The sequence below is a fragment of the Halyomorpha halys genome, unplaced genomic scaffold, assembly GCF_000696795.3.
Source record: "Halyomorpha halys isolate HHAL.00 unplaced genomic scaffold, Hhal_1.1 Scaffold91.1, whole genome shotgun sequence".
Classification (NCBI taxonomy): domain Eukaryota; kingdom Metazoa; phylum Arthropoda; class Insecta; order Hemiptera; family Pentatomidae; genus Halyomorpha; species Halyomorpha halys.
Window position 1 is genome coordinate 307,728 of NW_027110755.1, and position 22,533 is coordinate 330,260.

General features: G+C 29.5%; 1 protein-coding gene across 1 annotated transcript in view; it reads left to right on the plus strand.

Annotated features, from left to right (window-relative positions):
* Positions 1-131: 131 nt before the first annotated feature.
* The window catches only part of Gp210 (nucleoporin 210), a gene marked incomplete in the record, with an annotated part of 30,837 nt that continues 8,435 nt past the window's right edge, over positions 132-22,533 (plus strand). The window contains 17 exon segments of the mRNA XM_067048866.1: positions 132-363; positions 532-800; positions 2,244-2,446; positions 3,746-3,886; positions 4,791-5,083; positions 6,040-6,318; positions 6,759-8,223; positions 9,850-10,158; positions 10,872-11,043; positions 13,077-13,357; positions 14,283-14,510; positions 14,994-15,182; positions 15,644-15,826; positions 17,413-17,571; positions 18,754-18,966; positions 19,848-20,091; positions 21,085-21,314. Of these exon segments, the coding sequence (XP_066904967.1) occupies positions 185-363; positions 532-800; positions 2,244-2,446; positions 3,746-3,886; positions 4,791-5,083; positions 6,040-6,318; positions 6,759-8,223; positions 9,850-10,158; positions 10,872-11,043; positions 13,077-13,357; positions 14,283-14,510; positions 14,994-15,182; positions 15,644-15,826; positions 17,413-17,571; positions 18,754-18,966; positions 19,848-20,091; positions 21,085-21,314 (5,037 nt within the window).

Below are 22,533 nucleotides of genomic sequence, written 5' to 3' on the forward strand. Positions count from 1 at the left end.
ACATCACTTTGATTAGGACACTGATACGTACATGATCATTAGATATTTATTTTCAGATGTAACAATGAATAGGAGCCAAAAAATTGACAAGTTAGTTTTCCAAAGAGGTAGAATTAATGTTGGAGTCGATGGATGAAAACTCGCTCAGGGGCAGTTATGTTGCCTTAGGTTTGAATAAGTCGGCATGGCTCTAAGTAAAAGAAGTTATTTCGTTATTTGCTTAATTTTTTGTTATATAGAGTTAAATTACGGAGATGATTTAGCCGGATCCAAATTAAGTGTTCCGAGAGTATTACTTCCTCTATTTAGGGATCTGTCTATTAACTTTACCTTGGATATCAGTGGAGGTGGCTGTTACAAATGGTAAAAATATTCTTCTTTCTCTTAGTTCAGTTAGGGATAGTTTTCTAATATTTATCTACTCGTTATTGCTGATTTTACTGATTTGTTTAATATAGATCAGCTTCCAAATGTATGTTGAGTTATCACTTTTATCTATGTAAACAAATTAATCACAACAATTTTATTTAGGTCCTCTTCAAGACGTGATATTGTTGAAGTTGTACCATTGTATGTATATGCAGAAGAATGCTCTCGTCAAGCAATGATCACTGTCGTGACCAAAGAATTGACTAGAAATACAGCCATCATTCTGGCAAAGGATGTATTTACTGGTCAAATTTTGCGCGCAGATGTGATAGTTGACAAAATATATTCATTACAAATTGTAACGACTACACGTGAGCTTTTCATTGAAGAACCTCCTGAAATGTTCGAAGTGAGAGCTTATGATGACCAAGGTAAGATTTTGTTGTCCATTTCTGAAATTGTTCCATCTAATTTCTTTGTTGACTCCATAATATCTTTATTATCAGATCTAGTCTTGGATATATCTGAGGAAATATCCCATGAACACACATTGATTTGATTATTCTCCATTAACTTTATGGTGAAATCAATAGTTTACATTTTTAACTGAGAAGTGGGAAGATAATGCAAGCCGAGATGGCGAGACATGAAAGCTGTACATTGGACTCATTTTCACACTGAAAATGTGTAAAAATAAATGTAAGGATAACATTTTGGATCTGATTCAAATCCTCTGTGAAATACTAACCTGCAGTAACACATATATCCAGATTCAATGTTGCTGATAGGTCTAGATGCAGCTTTGTGGCAAAGAGTGTGACTGACTCTTTTCTGCCTAGCATCCAGGTGCTTATTAGGCATTAAAAAGGCTGAAGATTAATAAAGTACCTCAGGGAGCTATACCAGGATGCTGACTTGGCCAAAGTCATTTGGATAGGTCAACTCCTATGTACCAAGCATACAGAATGGTATATTGAGAAGAAGTGCCATAAGAGAAGGCCAGTTAAACTGCCTAAATCATGCAATTCTGGTTTTGTTGGTGACCAATAGTTATTTTTATCTCATACTGGATAAGGGTTTTTGGCAGTCAATGATACAGAAGATTCTGAATCTTTTAGGTGGGCTTTATTTTGGGTCAATTTTGATGGTGATGATAAGTATTTATACCTACTAGTGTCCCATGTCATAACATCACCTGGTCTTGTAAATTAAGAATTTCAAGACTAAAACTAATGATTTACTTCAACTATTATTTTTTGACAACCAGTCTCTTTTACTTCAGAAATGTATTATAAGAGAATAAATTAGCTTTTAGGACTTCTGAATAAGATATTATCGATTTTGTATCCTATTGTTATAAAAGTGATTTGATATTAGGATTTTCAATATCTTTTTTTTCCCATCCATCATATTGCAAATTTTAAACAAATAATCTTATAAAATTATTGTAGTGGAGCTGCTTCCATGAGTAATGTAGTTGTATTAGTTGTTATTTTATACATTGACAGACATTTATGGTTACTCCATTCCTAGGGGTCATAGAGTAATGTTAGAAAACTTCAAGCCTTACTAAACAGTCTATCTGATGCAAAAAGAAGTTTTGAAATTAGACTGGTACTTCCTCAAATTAGTACGTTAAAACAAACACTTCGCGTTTATGCATTAGCTATATATATCAGAGAATTATATCATTGTTAAACCTTGTGAAATACCATGACGATGATGTTAAAACTTGGTACAAATTGGTTTAATTGTTTTCTCGGTTTACGGTTATATTCGTAAAACAAAATATGCTTTTAGAAAATATTATGATAATTTATAGTCTACATGTAACTTGTTCTTCATTCTACATGTTATTTTTTTATTATTTTAAGGAAATGAATTCACAACTTTAATTGGGGTAGAATTCCATTGGACTGTGCATACGGTGGCACATGCCTCTACAGGTCCAGTTATGAAATTAATGACTTTTTCCGACTCACCTTATGAAACTCCTCTTTCTGTAGCCGCTTTTGATCGACTTGGTAAACATGGCCATATGGCTTTGCTTGAAGGAATAAGAACTGGCTCTGCCAAAGTGAGTATAATCAGTGTTTATTGATTATAAATATTTTGGTTTGATTATAAAGTTTTGGTAAAATGTACTTTGCACCAAATCAACTTATTACCTTGAAAATTGATTGAAGTAATTTATAGCTCATGTTATTTTAGGTTTTTAGTTAATGAAGAATAATAATTAATTGGGTTTTATGACATATATGATATGTATGTACAGATTTTACTATGCATTTTCAAAAGATAATGTATTTATATTGTACAAATCAACATTTTAAATATTTTTTCTTATTAGAACATCTATCCGCTTTCTTTTCTCTATCAACTTTTTCTTTTGTTTCTCTAGGCCAGTTAATCTGTGGCAATTAATCTGGTTAATTGAATTTTTATTTATTGAGAAAAATTGTGTAAAATAATCCCTAATTTAAAAAAAAAAAAAAGAAAAAAATGCATAAATGGGAAACGGAGAGCTAATTTTTCATTTCTAGAAAAGTCAGGGAACTCGGAATCAGCTTTAACAAAAAAATAAATAAATAAAATAAAATATAGTACCGTGCAGGTAAATATATTTTTGTGTACATCTTATTGAAACCAATGGATAAAATCGATAGATTTTAGATTATTCCTCAACATTTTCATGTTCAAACAGGCTTTGGGTCAAATCAGGCAAGCCATTTTTGAAATATAGGTATGTACAGGAAATTAGTTTATCGTGTGTGTTTGAGAAAGTAAGTTTTCACCAATGATCTTGTGCGGTCTCACCAATTGTTGGTGTTCAGTGGGTTTCTGCATCCTGGATGGTAGCATCCCCCATCTAAGGCCTGTTCTGCCTCTTCCCGTTGTCTGTTAGAGCCTTCTGTCAAGCAACTTTCTTAGAGTATTATCTTCTGACATTTTGGCAGTATGTCCTACTAAAAGTTTTGACATATTTCAATTGTTTAATATTTTTTTTTATAAAATCTTTGAGCGCACTATCACTTACTACTTTTTGTTTTTAACTGAAACTAGATTGTGCTCCTTTTGGTTTACTATTATCAATAAACAAATGTTTATGATGTCATCCCCAAGAATACTAGGCCGATTTTTCTGATATACAGTACTGAAGACACAGGTCATCCCAGATGATTCTTAATTTTTTTTATATTACATCAGTATATTTTAATTTGTTGATATTTTCACTGTCATCATGCTTGAATAATTCTATTAAGTATGAAAAATGATTATTTTGTGTCATGCTTAGTTCTTAATTATTATTTTTAATTAAGTTCATAATAAAAAAATTGATATTGTTTGTTTGCTTTAATTATTTTTTCACTTACAGGTATCAGTGAAACTACCTCATAGTGAATATAAAGAAGTACCAGCCGTTGATGTTCAATTGATTGTTGTAGCTAATCTTATTTTGAAGCCAGCTGTTGCTTTTATTTTACCTGGGGATATAATCGAATATCAGTTATATCAGGTGATTTATTTCTGTTGGAATACTATTTAAGAAAAAAAAAATATATATGTATACTCTTGAATTAAGTTTTATTATAACACTGTCGTGTTGAAGATACAAAAAAACAGAATTATTTCTGATATTGGTCAAATGTATATAAATTTAGTGTAAATAATAATTGATAGAGTTATCATTTAAGAACAGGACTACTTATAAATTTCCACAGTGCTTTTTATAAAACCTGTTTTATCTGTTTTATTAACATTGGTGAATCCCGAGGAGAAGTGAAGAACTGTCTAGATGTCTAGAGAAGGTCTAGATCCGCTATTGCTGTGATACTTATATGATTATGTTATATTTCAATTATTATGATTTGAATTACATGCTAGTGATACATGATTTTTTTTTTCATTTTCAATTTTTTCTCTTATCTGAAGAACTCTTTTCTCTTTTCTTCATCAAATATAAAACAATATAATAAACATATTAAATATATGATATTAAATTTTTACTCGGCCTTAAGCAAGCTTGGGGTGTCTAGCTTATTTAATTAAATTCTGATTGATCATAATTGATCACCAAATCCTCGTTGAACTGTAGCTCTCTCAAGCATGTGCATCTAGATTACCCATAATTCATCTTGTAATTTTTTAGTACAATGTGTAGTTTTTGCACAATAGCTCGTCAGTGTTCATAAAAAGTTTTATTGTAATGTTTTAATAAAAAACTTTATAAAGTATTTTAAAATAAAAATCTTTTATTTTATAATGAAAGTTAACAGTTTTTTTTCAGTTACTGATTAATAATTCATTGAAGTGAAGCCTATGTCAGTGGTATCCTTCGCCTTGGTTTTATTTTATATTTCAGTTCCTGAGCCTTTTATTATAGTTAAATTATATTATTTATATGAATTATAATGTTACAGATTCGTCAAGGAAAAATGATAAATATCAATTTCATGGGTACACAATATAGCTTACTTTCTGAAAATGAAGATATTGCTGTTGTAAGTGAAAGGAAAGCCTATGCCAAAGTTGCTGGTCAGGTGAAGATAATCTTAAGGGACAACAATGTGCCAGAAAGTGATAAGATAGTTTATCCCTCAGCAACCCTCAATGTGGCTCTTCCCAGTTACATGACTCTCAGCTTATTACCCTTCCAGAGCTGGTCGCTCACTGTTAATCAGAATGCTACATTAGTTCCCCAACTTTTTACAAGGTAGAGTTTATTTTAATGTCTTATTTGTAGTTGTATTTAAGTATTCTAATGTTATACTTTATTTTACTGGGCAATCAAATATTTATTTGTGATACATTATTAGATTAAATGTAGAAATATGACTGCATCTCGAACAGATTCATCTCATAATTCAATGTTTTATTAATTGAACATGTAAAGAATTAAATTAAATTTTAAACTCTAAGATAGGTTTTTAAGAAATATTGAAAAAATAATCCATCCATAAACTTTTTTCTTTAATCAAATTCATAATTTATTTATTGCTTATTAAATTTTTTATTTAGATATTTTAAAAAAATACACCCCCAAATTCAGGAAAATTTTTAATGAATAAAAAAACTTTTTTTGTGGCATTGATATTAGGGTGAAATTTTGGCACAGAAACACTACATATAGTTTCTTAGATCTTTGCACAAATTGACTCTTACACAGATGATAGAGTTGACCTCTAAGTCAATACACAATTTCATCCATTTCAATATCAATTTAAATTAAAAAAAAAAAATGAAATAAATGCCATAGAGGTATTAAAATAAAAAAGTAAAATAGTGCAAAACTATTTTATATATGATGGTGTTTAATTTATGCTCTATCCTTTATATAAAAATGCTCATCTGTGTATAAAACTTTGTTTGCTATAACTAATTGTATAATTTGAACTGATTCTTAGATGGCAATGGAATAAACAGAGTAGTAATTACGTTGAACTGTATTTGGCACTTGAAATTTTTGTTTTAAGGTTAACTAAGGCCTTTCAACATTTTCCTTTTGTGGCTTCCTCTTCTGAGTTGGTTGATATCTGTCCACTGTTAAAGTGATTAAATGATCCATATCCTTTAATTTTGAATGACAATGTTTTGCTGTTTCATTAATTTCTATTTTTCATAATCTTTAAGATTAAATGTATATATATGTTTTTTTCTGTTTCATTGTAGCAATGGTCAGAAATTTTATATTGGAGAAAATGCTGAAATCCGTACATCAGTTCCAAAAGAGAATTTTCTTGTGCAGAATGTGATAAGGAATGGTTCAGTTATAGGAAGAACAATGAAAATTGGTTCTGGGCGTGTGACCTCTGTCTTACATGGTGTTAATGACCCAAATATAAATCAACCTCTCAAACTTCAAACCTCTGCTACTCTTGAAGTGTTTCCTGACCTTGGCATAACACCAGAACTGTATGTCGCTCCATGGATAGATAGTGACTTCCCAACGTAAGTCAATATTAGAATTCATTTTGGTTTTATTTTATATTTCAGGATGTCAGTTTTGAAAGGTTTTAAATACCATTGAAATTGGGTTAACAGCTATTAAGGAATTTCAGAAACAGTTTTATCATATCTAGAATGTCCCGTAAATCCTGGACAATATTTTCAGAGGTATTAGTTGATATCAAGAGTTACATAAAAGCTCATAAAACCCAAGGTCCGATTCTCAACAGAATCAGAACATTGATATTTTGTGTTTTTTTTTTAACAAGTCATGTTTTTTGCTGAATATCAAATGATAACTCAAAAACTCATGCAATTTATTTTATGTTTCAATATTCTATTCATTTAGCATTTTAAAATTTTACACTAATTTTAAATTTTACTTGAAGTCATTTATATCAAATCTATGGTTTTATTATTTTGTTATTTTTATTTTTTTTTAGATTATCATCTCACAAATTGACAGCATTTGGAGGCGATGGAGATTATGAGTGGAATTCAGAAAATAAAGCTGTTGTAGAAGTTAACCAAGATGGGCTATTGAAATTCAATGGGCTTGGCCACACACTTGTAAATGTGTGTATGCGAAAAAATAAGCTCATAAAGGCTTCAAGTAGAATTTATGTTCTTGAACCTCGCAGTTTGAACGTATTTTCTGAATACAGTGAAGTACCCGTTGGAGGAGAAGTTGTGTTGCACATTGCACTGTTTGGTAAAGTGGTGATAGGTGGCACTGCCAAAATAAAGGCATTTGATTATTGTCAGCATTTGGAGTTCATTGTTTCTCCTAAAGACCCGTTCTATAGTATTGATAAAGCTGTAAATAATTCCCTTGGTTGTGCTGCTAGGGTGGTTAAAAGTAGGTCAGTTGGAGAGGCTGAAGTAGTCGTCAAGCTGAGGCTCCCTACAGTGACATTAGAGGGCTCGTTGCGTATCAAATCACACCCACCTTTGGTTTCAATTCAGCCAATTTCTAAGCAGGTTTTGTTGGCCCTTGGATCATCGTATCATGTAGTCTTTTCTGGAGGTCCTTCACCATCTTTTGGACCATATTCTACTCGTTTATCCATTTTGAATGACAAAATTTCTGTATTTAAATTACATGAGAGACCTGGGCTCTATGTTTATAGTGTTACATGCCTACAGATAGGCTCCAGTGATGTCAATCTTTTTGTAAAAACCATGCCCCTCATTAAATACAGTAAAAGTGTAGAAAGTGTTTACAAGGTAAAAGTTCTTTGTAAGCTTCCTAAGAGCTTAAATGTGATCAGAAACTACAATACTGGGTGTCCTGATGTTGTGCAAGACAAAATTATTGCATATCCTTCAAGCAAAACCAGATTTAGTGTTAAAATAATGGACGAGCTTGGAAACTCATTTGATAATGCCACGAGTTTATTGTATGATTGGAATTTTCTTAATCAAACTATGGCTACCTTTCAAGAACCAAGCAAAGTTTTTCTTGAAGAAGTTGAATATGATTTCTACAAACGCCCTTTGACTCATTATGTAATAGTAATTACCAATAATAATACTGGAGAGGTATTAGGAAAGGGAATGGTGTTCAATTATAGGAAGGAGGCTTTGAGTTCATACAATTTGAACAGGCAGGATTGGATAGTACATGGCAAAGTGGTTACTCACTTCACTTTATCGGTTGCTTCAGAACCATTCATTGAAACAAGTTTTATGTCAATATTCAATCATCCTTTAAATATGGTGAATTTATTGATAACAGGTGGTTCGGGACATTTTCAATTTGAAGTCAAACCACGATCTATAGTTGATGTGCGATATGTTCATCAGAAGAAAATTGCTGAAATTCATCCATTAAATGAGGGTACTTGTGAAATCACTATTGCTGATAGATGTTTACCACCATTTTTCAACATGTCTATAGATGTCAAGGTGATTATAAATTATTTTAAGTTAAAATTATGTAAGTTAGAAATTAATCGGTTGCCCTTTGAGACCAGATTGGTCTCATGTATTGATTTTAGCATTGTCGAGACTGAACGCTACTGGTTTAATTCAGTTTGGGATGGTTAGGCTTTTATTTTGTTGTTGACCCATGAATAAATCTCATCCTCGCTCTCTTACTAAAATGGTTTCAATATATAGCATAACCCACCTTTCCTGCCCTTGTTGGGTAAATAAGGACTTTAATCTAAACTAAATACTAAAAATAAATTAAATTAATTATTTGTCTGCGTTGAAAATGTTTTGTTAATTCTTTCCAAAGGATTGTGATACCCAAGCATGGGACTATAGCTTGTGGGGCTAACATTGTGGAGCAGTGTGTGTTCCCTTTTGTATGAGGTTGGAAGCATAAAATGAACTTGGATATTGGCCATTCTCACAGCAATATATAGGCCAGTTTGAATTAAGGACCACTAGGTCCACTTGCTGGAGTAGTTCTCATAAATACCCCTAACAAGGGCCTTGCATTGAGGGGGAACGGTTAAAAAAAAAATTACAAACTTAAATACATTTATTTGTGGGAGTGGGTAGCTTATTGGTAATGCAATCGGCTACTAACTCCAAGGAACCTGGTTTTGGATCCGGCTGTGGCAGATAATTATTATCTGAAGCCGTTATGTCAGCCCTGTAGGTTTTGGAGCCCTTCGAGGTCCACCCAGCCTCATAAAGTGAGTATCCTTAATTGGGTAAAATCTGGCGGTCGAGCGTGATTCTGACCAAATCACCTCCTTGCACAATCATTGGTCTAGAAACAGTACTTCCTTACAAAGTACTGCACCTCTGACCCTTCAAGGGTGTTACAGTACAGGTTTAATTCTAATTTTAAATACATTTATTTAACCTGACATGTGGCCCCCTACTTGTTACACTTAGCATAAAAGAACTATTAATAGGTGATAACAAGATAATTATGATGTTTTTCAAAGCGATAATAGTTTTAGGCCAATTTCTTAATTACAGTACCCCAATTCTTCCACAGAAGGTTACAGTTACAGCACCTCTGCTTCTAAAACTTGAGTCCTGTGTTGATGGGTATTATTTATTTTAAAAATAAATTATTGACAACAAAAGAATGATTAAACTTTTTCAAATTTATAAAGGTATTGAAATTTAAATTATATATTAATGAATCTGTAATGACATTTTTTCAGTTTATTTCTTATTCCCTTTTGCCTTTCATCCATGAAGTTACCTTAGATGTTAGACCTTACATATATATATGTCCATTGTTGCTAACAATTTCATCTCAAGAGGGTTTTCCCTCCTCGTCTCAGCCTTTGGATGCATTCAAAATATGTTCTGTGTATCTATCTTAAGGCTTTTGTTACATCAATTTTCTTGATAATTTATTTCTTTTATTCTCCCCCAAATTTTTTAATCAGTGAAATTCCCAACTACGTCTCCTCTCTACATGATGAAATTTTGCCATTTGATAAACTAGTGCTTGTTAACAAATTCACTAGCTTTCCTTTTGTTAAAATTTATATTCATATTAGTATGTAATATTAATATGTGATGTATGCATGAGTTATTACTTATCCTTAAAATTTTCAGGTGATAAACGTAGCTTACCTCCACATTGAAACTGCTTCAAAGATTCAAGAAGGGCAACAGAAGAAGGTTACCGTAAAGGTGTTTGATAAAGAGGAGTATCCATTAGCTTTTCCTGTCTTTAGTGTTGAAAAGATGGGAATGGTAATGGAATGTTCTGATACAAACATTGCAGACTTTGACAAAACTGAAAAGGTTTCTATGGACAGCAACAAAGGCATAATTAACTTTATACTCAAGGCGAAGAAAATTGGTGAAGTTACCATTTGGGCAAGATGGTTTAATATCACCAGCAATGTTCTCAGTATACAAGTAAGAATTCGATATTTTTAAAATTAATTTTTGCTGTTAATTTTGGAAGTAATATAACAAATTGTTTAATAAATATCAAAATGGTATTTACTGTTCTCATTATATCTGTTATATTTATATTTTGGTTTCAATATTCTTAAATAATTTAAAAAGAGGTATGGTTTATTACTGTTGCAGTTTTGTAAGTAGTTTACTCTGTTCCTGCTTATTTTTCAATTATTATTTCTGCTTTGATATTATCTCAATTTTTTGGATAGTAAATCGCAGTATGATGTTAGAAAACTTATCTATTCATCCAATTTGCTCAGTAATTCATTTATATGTTAATAACTCTAATTCAGTAATGCATCATAACTTAAATATCCACTATATTTCAGAAAAAAAGTTCTAATAGTATTTTTGCGTTGAGATATTTATGTTCAATCGACAAGTATATATTAATCTCAACTATTTCACTGTTGATCAGTGTAATTGTTTCTTGGAAAAAAGGTGCCAGATGTATTGAGAAGCTATTATAATGTACTTTAAAAAAAAACATACATTTTTTTATGGATTTATAGTTTTAAAAAATGGATTAATAAAACAAATTTTAAATCCTGCCATTTCACTGAATTTAGACAATTCTATGTTCAAAACCCCTTTTTATTAGTTATTTATATTTTTCAATAGCATTGCATTATTATTGATTTATTAATTTCCATTTGTCTTATTAGGTTTTCCCCAGAGTGAAGATCAACCCTCGAAACTTAACCTTGGTTGTCGGCTCAGAGATCCAAATAGATGTTATTGGAGGACCTTCCATTGATTCTGCACTACAGTACATGACAGCTGATTCTTTCATTTCTTCTGTTTCACCTGATGCTGTAGTGAAAGGATTGCGACCTGGTATTGTTGAACAAATTCATTACTATTATTAATTCTATGGTATTTTTAAAACTTGTTATTACAAGGAAAATTATGCAAAGCTTTTCTTACCAAGACATTTGGATATTTTTTAAAGATTCTAGCTAATAACTTACTACTATTTAACTTAAATTACTACAACACTTAAGCTAGTAATAACTTAATTCTGAACCCCATATCTAAGTTATGTAATAAATTTGGTTATCATAATATTTGACCCTATAAATTAAGAAAATTAGTCTGTGTATACATTTTTTGAGAAGCAGAATTTAGCACCTGTGTTTTTTTTTTTTGTCCTGACTGAGAAAAATAAAAGAGAATTTATAATGTGAAAATTGAGACCAGATAGATTGAGATAATGGGTGATCAAAATAATTTCACAGCATGTTTTTATGCATATTGAAAGAAAGAAATAACAGTGAAATTGTAATGTTCCTAGATTGCATTATGATAGATATCGATACACAATGTAGAATTTGACAACAGAGATCTACAACAAGAATATTGATATGATAATTTTGGCCGACCCACATGTTTTTGGTATACTGAAACCAAAAATTAACTTTATTTTTATCGATCATGTACAGATATTTCATAACTGAATGGTAATGCCAGTTTTGTAGCCTGAAAATCTTTCATACCACCAAGGATACCTCACCGTTAAATTTAGAATTTTTAAGTTATCAAAAGGATTATTAAATATACTAAATGGCACCAATTGAACTCTACTAGGTCAATTTGAATCTCGAATATAAGACAATTTTATTTCCAATTGTTTAAATATATTCAAGTGACATTCATTTCTTTCACTCCGGTGAATGAAAATTTTATTGTTAACATCAGAAAGATATGTTACTATTATCTTTTCTTATTATATAGCTTTATTTTTTATTTAAATTGATTTTTTAACAACTTTGTTTGATAAAAAAATTAAATTTTTCTTGTGAGCAATCTAATTTCGAATTCGTTTTGATGTAAAACCAATCTGGTATAAATTAGTTTATAACATGATTTGGAACAAAGCAAGTATCACAAGCAGTAACTCCAAGAAAAAAAAATAGTAGTAAACTATTTATTATTATTGATATAAACTATTTTTGTTCTTGACCGTCTCCTTCTAATTCACATGCAGTCAATCTATTTATAATGAAAATTCCTACATATACTATTATTACTGCTTTAATTAGAGCACAGCTGTTGACTTCTGCTTGCTCAAAACATATTAAAAACCTCCTAACAAATCCTTATCTGTGGAAGTCGTGCCTATACTAACCTGTAATGTTGTATATAAGTGAGCTTTGAAGTTTCTGGCATTAGAACTTTTGATTTTCCTATCTTTATTTACATTGATATTTTGGAAAATTTTAACAATTGATTATGAATAAATTAAAACTGTATGGGATTTGTTTTGAATAATATGTTTCCTATAAATTTACTTTTTACGTTTTGGTGTATTTAGCCATCATCAGGACTCATCTTATTTACTGAACAATTCTTGATTATTATTTATCAATTGCCATTTTGAGAAATTATTTTTATATAAAATATGTAACAAATGTCTCGGCTTTTTTTTTTTTAAATAAAAGTATTTTAATTTTTCTTAATAATTTGGAAAATAGGATATTAAAATTAATTATATATATCAACTTGTTTTTACATAAATCCTCTACTTCTTCTTTCTTTGTTTATTTATTTGATACTCTGTTCAGTTAAACTATGTTAAAGCATTAACTGAGAAACTTATGTAACCAACATTAAAAATATAAAATAATATCTTGATTTTTTCTCTAAAATAAGAGTTTGGTGTGAATTAGTTGTTAAAAACAAAGCTTGACCTATTGTACTCTTACACTGGTGTACTTACCTACCTTAATTTAGAATGATATACAATTTAGTGTTAATAATTTTTTGGAAAAAAAAATAAAGTAGTTTTTAAACATGGTTCAAAATGATTTTATAATTGAAGAGATTTGATTGTTTATTTAATTTTTATAATTTCTTACAAAATTTTTCAGGTCGAACTTCTCTAACGGCCATAGCAGTTGGGCATCAGGGAGAAGTGTACAGTAAGGATACTGTTGAAGTAAATGTTGTTACATTAGCAGGTGTGTACATTGTAGCACCTATTACTAACCTTGGTGTTGGCAACATGATGCCTATGTGGGCATGCGGCTTACCACATACAATTTCACCACTGTTACTTGGTTCTATATCACCTGCATTGCAGTTTAAATGGTCTACATCAGTACCTAATATCGTCATGATAAAGGATGTGTTCTATAACACAAACATACAGGTATATATTATAACAGATAAAGGTATAGTTTATATAAGAAATAGTAAAAAAGAAAAAAACTTTATTTTAAGACAATGCCCTCTAGCCCTTGTGTTCTACAGTAATTCCTTAACATTTGTGATAATTACGTACAAGGAGAAGATGGTTGGGGGTGCGGTCAAAGAGAAACACAAATAAGTTGGATTAACCTATTTTAAAATAATATCTTGATTTTTTTCTCTAAAAAAGTTATTGACAGGTCAACCTGTGTTTTTTAATATTAAGAGTTTGGTTTGAATTAGTTGGATAAAAGTATAAAATAGGTATTATTAAAAAGTATAAAATAGGTTAATCCAACTTATTTGTCTTTCTCTTTGACCGCACCCCCAACCATCTCGTACGTGATCCACGGTCAACTATCTCTCGTAATTAATCTGTGATAATTATGCTCTAAGAAAATCATGTGAATCTTAAATTCGTGAATGCTGGGTCTATATTCCTTTTTATATACACCTGGATTCAGTAATGGATTTTTGTGTCACCAAGTAAATAGGAAATGGCTCTTTATAGTTGCAATGAATAATAAATGAATCGCTTAAAAAGTAATTTGTGCTCTTTCAATGGCTAGTTGTTCAACTGAATTGGGGTCAACTGAAATCTAGATGTATAGGATTGTGTTTACCTAAAAAGATTGGGATTCAGTAGAGGAGAATTGTTGGTACAATCGGTATTCAACTTTCAGGTTTCATTAGCCTTATTAATACTATATGAGTAATACCTAAGTATTATTTTAAAGTAAAAAAAAAAAAAATTAGAACTGTCAATTTCTTTTTATATATATATATTTTAATTAATGTATAATTTCTTATCGAATAGAATACCTGAACTTAATTGAATTTAGACCATTGTATTATGAATCTCTTCTAAACATGTATTTATGTTTTAGATTGGAAATGAAAACAAACTTTCAGTTCGTGTTTTGGGCCTGAAGCCAGGACAAACAAGTATTGAACTTTCAGTGATAGGTAAGGGTATTGACAAGAACACTTTTACATTCAACAGTTCCTTTCGAGTTGATGTAGTTAGCAGACTGGAGTGGTTGAAGCCAAACATAGGTTTTCCATTCATGTTAATGGCGCCGAACACTAATTACCAATTGAAGACAAATTTAGTGGTGAGTTACCTTACATAACTATTTACATTCTTAGGTCATATAATTTTAATGGATAATTATAGTTAATATTTTATATGAGTGCTAGGATGACAGTTCATAACAATTTATAGTTTTGAATGAAGTAATTAATTTTAAATAATTTTGTTTTTGTACATATATTTATTAACTGAATTTTCATATGTATATTATTTTCCTTTCTCGTTTCTTAATTTTAATATTACTTATTGTTATACAGCTTTTATCTTGTTATTCTATTTATCTTCTTATAATACTTATTCAATGCATTTCCTTTCAACATTACTTAAGTATCTATATTGTATGTGTGTGTGTTTTTTTTGTTTCTCATTATTTAATTATTTTTGTGTCTGTTAAGCATTTTTTTTTTTTTTTTACTTTTTTTCTCTCACTTTGAAAGATTTGATTAGGCTGAATGATTAATTTTGAAATGTTATTTTTATTGAATGAACATTACATATATTTAAGGAAAAAGAAGTGAAGTATCGCATCAGTACCATGAAAATATTACCTGACACCGTTATGAGCGACAACAACGTTGTACAAATTTCTCCTGAGGGTATTCTTTCATCAGGTAGCAGTTTTGGAACTGCTGTAATTTCTGCTAGGTCTTCTGAATTTATCTCTGGCTCTGAAGAGATTCACTTGATGGTTAAGGTAATATTATTTTTGAATTTATCCAATTTAATTTAATTATTAAAATAATTGTATGATGGGTAACAAGTTATTTGTTACTTCAGTTTATTAACGAGAAGTATTATTTTGTGGCTGGCTGAAGTGGAATAACAAAAGGTCTATACATGATTAAACTCGGTGTAGCTATATAAAATAAGGTGGTCCCTAATATCAGATAGGTTCTATCCTCACTAAAATAGTTTGACAGAGCTTAAATACAATTTTTTTATAAAATCTTCCTTTAATTTTGTTTATGTGAAAAAAAGGATATAGTAGCGCAACACCCTACTTCCTCAGAATTTACATGATCATCTTTTTTTTTTTTCATTTAATATTTGATCCATGTCAAATAATTGTTAGCTCCTCCACTGTTCATATGATTTTTAAGCATCTTAATCTGACAATCAACACCGAGCATTTTAATTATTATTTTATCATTTCAGATCAGACCTGTCCATTATTTAATGATAAATGTTGATACCCCACTTGAGACTTCAGAAGATGTCAAGTCTCTTCCTCGGGGGTTGTATTTAAATGTCAACATAACTTACCATGACAAGTATGGTTCTGTATTTTTTGTGTCACCATTTTCAAAGCCAGTTTACAGCTGCAGTATCTGCTCAAAGGTAATTGTAGTAATTCATTCAATTTTAAGTGTAAACTTACTAATATGATTAAGGTGTTAGTTATGTGTTTTTGAAATTTTCAACGACAAATGAAGCTATTAGTAATAAGTTTTAAAATAGTTGTATAATTGATAAGAGTTTAATGTAATTGATTCATATTTTATCTTATGAGTTTATCCATTATTTTTTTTGTCTCATAACCTTTCATGGAATCTAGATGGAATCGATCAATATTTTCATTTCAAATATTGATCGATTACTCAATCTATAGTTTTAAACATCAGACCCCTTGCTTTTTCTATCTCACCATCAGTTCATTTCATTTCCCTGGCTGTATCTAGAGCTAGAGTTTTAGCTTCTTCTTTTAGTTATTTGAAATTAGGACATATCATTCTACATTCCTGTTTCTGACCTTTCTATTTTTGAAATATTCCCTAACACATTCGCTAAACTCTATCTATGACCATTATATGTGAGTTAAAGGTGCACTAAATTAATATAATTTCTAGGATATTTTCTTTCCTAATTACTTGATCTTGTCAATATATTAGTGGCAAGTTAAAAAACAATATTCTCTTTTCCAATCTAGTCTCCTTAAAAAAAAAAAATTCTAGATTGTTAAACAAATGTCTGTCCTGGAATGTGCATCAATGTTCATTCATGTCTCTGTTGCTACATATGGGAGAATCATTATTCCGTAAATGCAAAAATCTTTCTCTGCATTAAAAATTAATCTCAAACAAGAAATATTCCATTAATGGATGAAATTCCTTCACACTTGAACATTTATAAAGACAAAACTGCTTTGAAGAAGGTACATTGGAATCTTGGTATACTTCAGTGGTTTTGTATTATTTATTGGATCTTGTGGAAAATTCCTTTCCTATCCTTGCAAATATTTTCCAGCATTATTGTTATGTCTCAGAGATTATTGATAGCTGTTGATCCTTTGTCTGTTTCTGTAATAGTGGTTAGCAGTTCTTGCTCATTAGATAAGTACAAATATAACCACTCACTTTACTGCTACATTCAATAGATCTTCCTTTATCCAGTACTTGTCCCTCTTGAATTTCATTCCTTGTTTAGCTCTAGTTACCTGTTTTGTAAATTCCATTCAGTCGATTTTCTCCTATTCACCCATTCATTCTTGAATTATAAATTGATTTTTTCCATCTATAGTCCTAATTTAAACATATCTATATAAAGTTCTTTATTATATTACAAATAATTTAATGACTGTTTATTATTATTTAATATTTTTTTTTTTTACATTAAACACTTTTTTGCTACTTGTATAATTGTTTTGTTATAGTAAGTTTTTTGATCTATAGTATTTTCGATAGTGGCAATTATGAATTGATTAATACTTTTGGGATATACTTAATCCTAAAAAATAATTACTTGATTTTAAGTCAGAGAAAAATTAATGCTTTTAGAGCTGAGAATCTGACTTCTCTTTCAGTGAGTTCTCTGTAGATCCTACATGTACTATTTTGACTTTTGTTTGTTTGTTATTTAATGTTATTAATATGTACTTATTTCTGATCTTGATGTAATAAGTCTAAAAATATTTCCTTGATTTTCAGGTTCATATTGAATATTTAGAATCAAATCATAGTTTGGTTACAAGTTTAACCAGTATTGGTAGTGTAATCTTGAAATTCAAAGATGTTATGTATGGTAGACAAGTTGAAATGGAAGATTATATAAAGATACCGGTTGATAACTACATTTCACCAAATAGGGTAAGCCTGAAGATTTCCAACTATATAATTTCAGGATTTTTTTTTTTTAATTAGCAGTAATACCGGTATTTATAAACAAGAATTCTGAAAATAGATATGCTAATTTTGGGGTCAGAATAAAAGTAGCAAATCAAAAAATAAAAAGATTAGGAAAAAGTGTAAAGAAAAAACATAAAACATATTGTTAAGATCCTACTTCATACTTCTGTCTTAAGAATATACAGATATATGTGAGGATAGCAATGTTGTATATGACTCATACTTTTCTAAATAATTTTATTAGTTTTATAATGAACTGTAACAAGAATAACGAACATGAAATGCCTGAGGTATTACCAGTATTTAAGATGGCAGCTAATAGTGTTGTTTTATAAATACTCTTGGATATCATCTTCATTGGACATCATCAGATGCTATCACTGAAGTTCTGAACAAAAAAAAAAAAAAATCACATGAAAAGTCTATACTGATGGACACTACTAATGACATGCACTCAAGACTGATTTTTAATCAGAAAAATATATTTAAGATTTTAGCAGAAGTTAAAAAAAAAAAAACTTTTAAAATAATCTCATACACAACTATGGCTAAAAAAAATTACTGAGCTATGATTTATACTTTTTTTTATTAATTTTTCTATAAAAACAAAAATTTATGTGCTTGAGTAAATGAATATATGTAATCTTATTTACAAGAAAACAATAAATTATCCGTCACATATTGCTTATAATACTTAACCATAAACCTTTGATAACTTATTAAAGTCATCATAATGACATTATTAAATCTTCTTTCAGTTAGCATTCTTGTGACTCCCTTATATTTCAGTATCATGTCTTTTGTGCATACCTGAAATCGTAGTTGTGTGAAGTTCTGTGTCTTATATTACTGTATTAATGCTAACACCACTTGAAATTATAATTTTTATCTAATACTTATATAGAGGTGTTGATGACTTCATTCCTAAACCAGAAGCGATGCTACAATTATAAGTTCTATGCTAAAAAAAAAGATTAATAATTGCTGTTTCTAATTGGCTAAGCTTCATGTACTTGTTTATTTATTTTTGAATATATTTTAATTTTTGAAATTCAATTGGAATTGATATTCAAATAACTTGTGATAAAATTAATTAACCTTGAATGAATATTGTCATTATTACATTTTTTTTTTTATTTTCAGCATTTTATGACAGTTGGTGAAATTGTCTGTTTTTCAATACCTCTAATTACTGAAAAAGGTGTTTGGAGTGCTGATAACAATCCAATATTGATTAGCAAAACTGGTGTTGCTAAAGCAGTAAGGCCCGGTTCAGCTGTTGTTACGTACTCTTTGTCTTACCCAGAACCTCATATATTGTCATCTACTTTAGTGGAAGTTTTACCGCTTCAATCAGTAAGTAATGATTTATTTGTATCATTTTGCTGCGTGTTCTGATTGTAATGGTAAAGATGAATCATTAGGTACACTATTTATTGGTCTAAACAACAATGTTTATAATTATAATATAACAAAAAACAACTAATTAAACAATTATTATGAAGAGAAATATTAAGTTTTTTTAGACATACAAAAAAACACACCTAATTAATTATTCAGTGTATGGCGAGAGGTTTCAAATGGGTTTTCCACTAAAACAATTGTAAAATAATGAAACATAAAATGAGTTATAAATAAAAATAGGTTTAAAGGAAATATACTAGTGAAATAGAAATGTTGATAATAATTTCAGCAGTGGCAAACCCATTTCAAACAGTCACTTTGCTAATGCCGACTATTGCCGTTGAAGATATTAATAATCTTGCCACCACAAAATAATTTTTTTTTCCTTTAGTCTCTCCCTAGTTACCTCTCTTTTATTATCCATGCCACAAAAGTTTCTAGGATTCTCTAATTTCCAAAACTGTTTACTTTTTAAATTGATTCATATTCCTAATAACCTCTTTTTTCCCTCTCTGCATCTTATCTATGTGGGTATCTGTACTACTTTTTTGGAAAAGTTTATTTTTGATTACTTTAATAGAATGTTAAAAAAAAAATTACAAGTTGATTTTAATTGGATAATTATTGCTAAGAGGTGCTTATTTAGGAATATCTGCATGTGACTTGGGCCAATATTTTTACTTTTGCTTTTTATTTTTTTAAATTTTAATATATTTTGTCAATAGCTCTTTGGAGAGGGACTAATAATTAAAGTCATCATTACTTGGTACTTGTAGAAACGATTGTAATGTATAAAATAAATTATTTTAGTGAATTTTGCATTACTTTTTCAGTTCCTCTTTGGATCTATGCCTCGAAAGATGATTACTAATAGCCTAAATGTTGTCTATTTGGTGCCTGTGTTCTTGATCAATGAAAAACAGAAAAAACATGAATATTATTCCAAGAATTGCAGAGAGCAACAGGTTCATGTTCACAGTTACCCATTTTCTTGTGAGCTACACTATACATCTTCGTCTAAACTTTATCCAGTTGAGAACATATTTAGTGTCAAAGCTGACTTTAATATTACAATGGGTAAGATTTTTCTATAGTTATTTGTCTAATTGAGAAACTTTATTTGTTACTTTAATAAACTATTAAAAATGTGACACTGACGTGTGTTAGTATTACATACTATCTGAACAGATATTCCATTGTATCTAAATCTGGTTCATAGTTGTGTAGATGTTTTTCCCTCACAGGTCCGGCAGATTTCCCTGTTATGGTTGTAAAAACCTGAGTAGCTGAATGTAGCCTCTTTCAATTAAATATGTTTGGCAGGTTAGCTTCACCAAGAATCCAAAATCAACCTAATTGTCACAGTGCATCAGACCTGGGTTTTTTGCAAGGAAATAATCCCCAAAAAGACTAGGTTGGATTTTTAAAAAAAATAATTGTTACTACCTTTTTTGGCCCAGTAAAAATCTAGAAAAATGTATGCAAAATTAGATTTTTTAAAAATATCACGAAAAGAATTTTCTTTAGTACCAGTTTTAAGAAAATTGTATACGTATAAATAATAATTTGGTGGCCAAAAAACTAAAATCCTAACATTTTTCATTCAGTAGTCTTTAAAGCTACCTACTACATAAAAAAAATTACTAAAATCTTTTTTAATAGTTCTTGAGATGCAGTTATCCAGAGCCATATTGAGAAAGTATAACATTGTATGAATTTATTTTAGCAAATATCATAAGTTACTTCTACAAATAAAGTCATTATAAATTACTTTGCGGTGTATTTACCTTCTATTTGAGTGATAAAAGTCATTGTATTTCTAATAGTTTCTGAGATACAGTAATATTTTATTTTTCAAAATAACGAAAAATCAAAATTTTATAAATTTATTTTGGTTTCTTAAAAAATATCTATTTCTCAGGAACTATTAGACATACAGATGTCATGTGGTATCTTTTTATGCATGTTAAATTACGTAATTATTGGAATGTAGTACAGTTTGATTAATTATATTTTCATTTTAAAGTTTTATTTATTTTTGTTTTTAATTATATCCTTTATCAATTTAAGGTTCCTATGCCTGTGTGATTACACCTATCAAAGGCGCAGCAAAAGATATCAGCAGGATAGAGAGCAATATTACTCTGACTGTGACCAACCAAAAGTCCTTGTATGAAACTTTATTGATTCATTTCTATCCTCAGTTTAACTTAGATAACAATCGTGTCACCATTACCAAAAGGCTTCGAACTACATTTATTGAAGTTACTGGGATACCAGCTGTGCTCTCGGATTTATTTGTAAGACCAATGTATTAATTTTATGACTACCTTATATTTATCCATTTATTTTTATTATTAGTTCAGAATAAAAATAGTTAAGGAATTCAACTTATTTTTAATGAGCAATGTTTTTCGAGTCGTTATTTTTTGTTGAGGTGAGGGGTTTTTCATGAGTACAAAACTAATCTCTTGCCCAGAGAAAAATGTTTGCTGGTTCGAGTTTCAAAATATAACCGGGGTTAAAAAAAAACAGAGGACCTGGAAAATAAAAATCACAGAAAAGAATAAAATAATGAAGAAAAAATGAATTAATAAATAAAATATCCTTCCAATTGATGGACAAAAATTCAATGATAATAAAACAAACAAATGAAAATAAAAAAAACTATCCCATTATTACAGATATAAATGAGTTAAAGAAAGATAAAATATTTATGTAAATATACAAACTAAAGTACTTTGTTTTTAATAAAGAAATAGTTATTAATTATTATAATCCTATAATAGTTTGAAACAAAAAAAAAAAACTTGAGGTTTGATAAAAGAAATAAATTTTTTACTAAATAATTCAAAACATTATCCAAATTATAGTCTCAAAACTTTTATTATATAAAATAATAAAAAGTTTTGAGACTATAATTTGGATAATGTTTTGAATTATTTAGTAAAAAATTGCCAGTCTCAAGAAAGAATTTTTATGATTATAAATAAAAAAAAGAAATAAAAATAGTCACTCACATAAGGTGGCTGTGGTTTTCAATTTGTGCATATCAAAAGAAACAAGTCTAACATGTCTCATCTCTGATTGCTGCCTTCATGCAAATAACGATGAGCCGGCAGAAATATAATGAGTGAGGGTCGCTGGATAAATGGTGCCCCAGACACAAGAAAGATTGAAGAGCTGTGATGAGTCATGGGTGAGAGCGTCACAGGTATAGGTAATAGTAACAGATAAAGAGAAGAAATATTGAAGAAAGTACAAATTTAGAGATGAAAAAGGATAAGAATAAAATCAAATGAAAATTAATGAGACAAAATTCATACCTGTTTTGACGGAAGTCAAAGTCAGAGTGAACCGTTTGTATTGGGAGGAGTGGGGATCGCAATTAAGTATGTCACATAATAACGAAAATAATTTTAAAGTAAACAATGTAAAAAATATTGAAATAGGTAAACAATAAATGATAATATACATAACAGAGAGGGAGAAAAAATATTTACAAAATTATAAAATAAA